Here is a 6,026-nt window from a genome sequence, read left to right on the forward strand (position 1 = left end):
GGGGGGGCGGTGGGGCGCAGAGAATTGCATTTCCCACCCACACGTGCCTCCTTGTTTCCTTCACTCTCCCAGGAAGGAGGGGGGGTGCTTCCCAAACGCAAGCCCCCTCTCTTTCTCTCTCCTGCCCCTCACCCCCCACCCTGCATTACTTGAAGACGCAAGTTTCTCTTGCCTGGCCTGATATTAATAGTGTGTTTCTAATCTCTCCGCCTCCCCCCCTTTCCCCCTCCCCTCTTTCCTGCCCCCTCCCCTCCTCGCTGTCCCTTAGCAAATCCCAGTCTCTGACCAATACCTTCCCCCTTGCAGAGGCGCCGGTGCCGCGGGGGAGCCTTAGTCAGGACGAAGTGCGAGCTGAGAGCATCCGCAGCCTCCGACAGAGCTTCGCCAGCCTCTTCTCCGACTGAGAGACTCCCCCCTCCACGCTGGGACCCCTGACACCCCCCCCACGCACCTCCTGCGACTCTTCTCCCCTTCCTTCCCGCACCCCCTCCCTCTGCTCCTGCTGCCCCTCCAACACTCCACCGCAGGAGCCACAAGGGACGCGCGACCCCCTGCTATTTGCTCATCTTGGGCCAAGGAGAATCCCATTATGGAGGGGGCGCCGGCCGAGGGAACCCTTGGCAAGAGAGGGGTGCCTCGCCTCGGCTGCCTTGCGCCCTTGGCAAGGGGTGGGGGTGGGGAGCTCCTTTGCGCCCACGGCAGGGGCCAAACTGGCTGGCTCCTAGGTACGTCTCTGCCTGGAAATCCAGCCTGAAAGGTCACCGTACCTACCAGAACGGATCGGGGCCAAATGTACGGCAGGGTTTTGTGTGTCCAGTGATGCTTCTGACTGTGGAGTCGGTTTTGAAAATAATTCTATACATCTCACAAATCTAACGTCTGCAAAGCTGGATTCTGAAATATTTTCCCACCCCACCCTAAATCAATTTCAAGAGCTCCACTTTCCCGCAGAGGGAGCCTCAGTTTAAAAAATTGCCAATAAATCCCCCCACCCAAACCCCATTTGTTCCAACTCCGGTTCCTAAAACCAATTCTCCGTATGCTTTGCTACCTACTCCCCAGGAAGAGGAGCCCACACCCACAATTAATGCTTCCCAGCACACACTCTGGCAAGGTGCGTCTCCCTGCCTGCATTCCCTGGAGTCCTCCTTGAACCCAAGGCTGGAGATTTCTCAAGTCCACATCTCTTCTAACATGAATATGCAAACTCTGCCCGGCTCTCTTCTCCTGGCCCCGATGCTGGTGGGGGGGCAGGGGCGTCCCCAGGTTGGGGTCCATGGGAGAGGAGAGGGGTCTCCGGGGATCTCTGTACATAGCACGAGGGAGGGGACCCCTCCTGGGCCATGTCTGTGTTTGTGGCCACAAAGGTGTTTGTGTTGCTTTTTGTGAATAAGCCAACCTAGCGCCAATTTGCTCCCCTCCAACCCACCCAGTGTCCCTCTTGGTAGCTTCCCCAGCTGCCAAGCACCACCACCTCGGCTACAGGTGTCCCCCCCCTTCACACAGACCCCTTACCGATTGGCAGCCTCTCCCCACCTATCTTCCTTCCCTTGGGAACAGTATACTTGGCAAGCCTTAAACCCGGTTTACCTACTACCCCTCTCTACCCCTTATTGCAGTGTTCCCATGGCTGTTGTGTTTTGAGGTCCACTTGTTGCTAGAAAGCTTCCAGGCAGTGGGCAGGACCAGCCGGGCTCTCCCTTTTTGTCTGAGCTGGATGCTGGCCTGTGCTCTGATCCACTGCCCCTGTGGATCGGAGGGCCAGTTGGCCACCGATGGGGAGGGAGCGTCGAATCACAGCATCATAGAACTGGACAGGCACCAAGGGACCTCTAGTCCAATTCCCTGCAATGCAGGAATCTCAGCTAGATCACCCCTGACAGATGGCCTTCCAACGTCTGCTTAAAACCCTCCAAGGAAGGAGAGCCTGCCACTTCTCATGGGAGTCCATCCCAGCCGTCTAGCACCTGCTGTTCTTCCAGATGTTTAGTAGGTTTCTCCTTTCTTCTAACTTGAACCCAGATTTGTTGACCCCACTCCCCGACTGGCCGCAGTCCCTCATCCCCCCTCATGGATCCTACCTTCTCAGAGAACAGCCATACTACTGCCGCTGTAGCCAAGGGATGCTTTTGCCAGCTTGGGCCAGTGGCTGAAAGACAAGCACCCATTGGACATTTGAGGGGGCCTTTTTTATTCAACGTTCAAAACCCAGAGCTTGATTCCTCTCCCTCCCTATTTGTACATAAACTCAAGAGAGAAACTCCCCACTATATTTTTGTGATTCCCTTTTCCTCTAAAGTTGTGTCGCCTACCCCCTGCTCCCCTTTGAAAAAAAAACACAAAACAACACTGGGGCGGGGAGAGGGAATGCCTCAACGCGTGATGGTCTGGTAGCTGCAAAGTCGCGTGTCGTAGCCGTGTTGTGACATGACGCTTTGAGCTGTGTTTGCAACCTATTGCCAGGGTTGGGGAGGGAGAAGACTACAGGGGTGTCCAGCCAGCCCCTGCGTAATGCATCCCTTTTCTCTCCCTCAACCTCTTCTCCCCAGGCAGATGCTCCTTCTTCCCCACTCAAGGAATCTGGGGAGGGCAATTTAAAGTGCTAACCTGGTATCTCTTTGTTATTTATTCTTGTCTGGAAAGTGCATCCCCTTTCCCACACTCTTCCCATGGGGATAGAGGCCTTTCCTATTGCTGTGATTCTGTCTCTGTGTGGATCAAAGTTTCAATGGATCAGTGGTGTAAAAGACAAAAATAAATATATTATATAAATATTAAAAAACAAAAACCCTCAACCTGCTGAAAAAATGCACACATTTTGTGGCTGGAAAGAAACCAATAGAAAGATATATATATATTATGCAGAGAAGAGAGTTATATATGTACCAAGATATTAAACTGGAGAAATGATGAGAAGAAATTTGTGTATTATTGGAGGTGTGGGACAAAGGGGCGAAAAGTACCTCTGGAATAAGAGATTCTGCCCTGTTTCCAGGGGTGGCGCAAGGTGTTTTCAGTGACTGAAGAAGAAACTGCAAATGGCACCCTCTGGTCAGAAAAATAAACCCCTATAATACTACCCCACCTACCTGCAGGGATGCCTGTCCACAGTTGTGTTCACATGCCATGAGCCAGAGCTTCTGGCTTGCCATGATTTCCTGGGAACAAGCTGTTGGGGCCAATTGCTCCCCCCCCCCTCTGCTCCTTTCCTGGTGAGCTCAGGACAAGCAAAGCAGGACGCCTTGAACTCCTGATGCCTCCAAAATGGGGGTTGCAGCCTGTTTCTCCCCAACAAGCCAAACTTGCCACTCAATCTAAAGCTACATTTTGTTATGTGTGAATGGAGCCTGTGTATCTGTTCTGATAGTTAAGAAATGATTTTTTGAAAAATGTGGGTTAAAAAAATATCAGTTGTTGTGTCTCTGAAAAAACATAACCAGGCTTAAAATGAAATCTTGAGTTTAATACAAAAATGTTAAAACCTTCACTTACAATCTTTTAAATCTGAATCATAAGCATTCATTAAACGCATTAAGTTAAAGTCTATCTATCTATTAAAAAGAAGATTGGGGGCAGGGAGAGATGTTCACAATTTGAGATATGAACCTATCCTAGAGCTCAGGGTTATAAAGGAAAAGTAGAGTTTCACCCACACAATAAATAGAATGGTTTTTCCTATTGACTTTAGTCCCTGGCTCCAGGAAGAGGCCCACAATAAAACACATTGTGCCATTTATCATTCTTAACCTTCACAGTCAGATATTTTAAGTCTCTTAACCCCAGGGGCTGACTTTCTACCCCATGGAGAGGTGCTTTTTAGAAGTTCTGGGTAATGCTGGTGATTTGCAGCAATGGCCTGGATTAAAAACTTAAAAGTGAATCTAGTCCAGGGGTCAGCAACCTTTCTCAGGCGTGGATCTGTCCACGGTCCACTCAGACCATGTGGTGGGCGGACTATATTTTGAAGGGGGGGAAATGAACGAATTCCTATGCCCCACAAATACCCCAGAGATGCATCCTATATAATAAAGTGCAAGTGTCTCTGCGTCCAGTCCCTGTGTCCGCGCTACTGCGCATGTGCCCCACGGACACAGGGATTGGATGCAGAGACTGGATGCACACACACGCGCGCTCTCCCCCCCCACCTGTTTCCCTGCGGCCGCCAACCGCCGCTCCCGGCCAGACTAAGTGTTGGCGGGGGGGGGGGAGCGCACGTGTGCGTCCAGCAAGGACAGGTCCCGGGGTTCGGAGAATGTCTCCTTCCTGTCGGCAGCTGGGAGAGAGGAAGGAAGGAGGAGAAAGGGCTGCTTTCTCCTCCTTCGTTCCTGTCCCCCTGCCGCCAACAGGAAGGAGAGGTCCCGGGAGCACCGGACCGAGGAGCCGGTCTGCAGAGTCAGCGTCCAGCAACGCCGTGCTGGATTGAGGAGGCGATGCTCCATGCAGCGCTGCTGGGTGCCGACCCGGCAGGCCGCTTCCTTGATCCGGCGGCCTGCCGGGTCGGCGCAGATCAGCGCTGCGCAGAGCACCAGATAGAGGAGCCGGTCTGCAGAGTCAGCGCCCAGCAACGCCGCACGGAGCATCGCCTCCTCAATCCAGCACGGCGTTGCTGGGTGCTGACCCTGCAGACCAGCTCCTCGATCCGGTGCTCTGCGCAGCGCTCACATGTGTTCTAGCGCCCGTTTATTTAATGGGCTGAACGACACTAGTTTTAAATAAAAGGACACATTCTACTCATGTAAAAACACGCTGATTCCCGAACCATCCACGGGCCGGATTGAGGTGGTGATTGGGCCGCATCCGGCCCACGGGCCTGAGGTTGCCTAATCCTGATCCAGTCCACTGACTATCTACCCATCTGACTTCTCCTCTGCAACTGGTTTGCTGGCCCAGAGGGGAAAGGGGAGCCTCCCAAGTCAGACCACTGGTCCAGCTATCTCCGTATTTCCCCCACTGACCGGCAGCAGCTCTCCAGGGTTTCAGGCAGCCCTACTTGGAAATGCTGGGGTTGAACCTGTGACATTGATAGGCAAAGCAGAAGGTCTGCCCCTGACTCATGGCCCCTTCCCCAAAGCGCTGAGGCTGTTGCTTGGGGAACCTGCAACCATTTGCCTAAAAGCAACCGTCAAGGGCTTCTTCCCCCGCCCTCCGTACAGTACCAGGCCACATTCCCTGCTTGAGGAATCCCTCAGTTCCTTTGGGGCATCAGTATCCACCTACGGTGTTTCCTGGCTCCCCAACCTTTCAGCTGACCTCACAGCCACATGCCGAGGAAAGACCGGAAGCCTGGGAGGAAAATGCTTCATGTCGAATGTGGGCACAAAGAGGCAAACCACCATGGGCACAGCTATGGCATTCAATTCCCCCACTGCTTGGGGCCGCTTTACAAAAGCAGTTGGGCAACCTTTGGCACTTGGGGGGGGGGCAACCGGTGGCCCTCTGGAATTTGTGACCGCGGGCCATGCTGGCTGAGTCCAACAGCACCTGGGAGGACCAAGGTAGCACCCCCCCCCCACTTTATAAACATAGTTAGAAGGCGGGACTCAAACCCTCAACCTTGAGATTCAGTCTCATGCTGTACCAACTGAGCGATCCCAAAAACTGCCCCCACTCCCTACACAGTTTCCTCTGATGACTTTCAGTACCCGGGCAATTCATTTCCAAGTCAAAGGCAGAGAGAGATCGTGCTCAGGGGCTGCTCTGCAGATATGGCACTCCTGGCAATGTCCACGTCATGCCTGCATTTATGGGGCTGATGTGCAGCTTTATGGGTAGATTGCCATGCACAACAACCATCCCAACCCTTTGCTGCATGTACATGCTGGAGAGCGCACAGGTGAGACAACTGGAAACGAGAGGGGTGATGTGAGGAAGAGGGTGTCCGCCTGAACTGTCAGAAGGGCTGCCATCCCACCTTCCTCTGAGTTCCAGGAGTCCTTGAGGTCTAGATACATGCCCCCTTTTGGGTAAAAGAAACTGACTCTCCACAAGCCAGCAGTACAGCAAGCCTCCTGTGATGCAGCTCAGGT

General features: G+C 53.2%; 1 protein-coding gene across 1 annotated transcript in view; it reads left to right on the top strand.

Annotated features, from left to right (window-relative positions):
* SYN1 (synapsin I) overlaps positions 1–2,937 on the top strand; it is an 86,979-nt gene extending 84,042 nt beyond the window's left edge. The window contains exon 13 of the mRNA XM_035140651.2: positions 269–2,937. Within this exon, the coding sequence (XP_034996542.1) occupies positions 269–404 (136 nt within the window). The 3' untranslated portion in view covers positions 405–2,937. The remainder of the gene's footprint in view (positions 1–268) is intronic.
* The last annotated feature ends 3,089 nt before the right edge of the window (positions 2,938–6,026 follow it).

This window comes from Zootoca vivipara, chromosome 16 (genome assembly GCF_963506605.1).
Source record: "Zootoca vivipara chromosome 16, rZooViv1.1, whole genome shotgun sequence".
NCBI classification, from domain to species: Eukaryota; Metazoa; Chordata; class Lepidosauria; order Squamata; family Lacertidae; genus Zootoca; species Zootoca vivipara.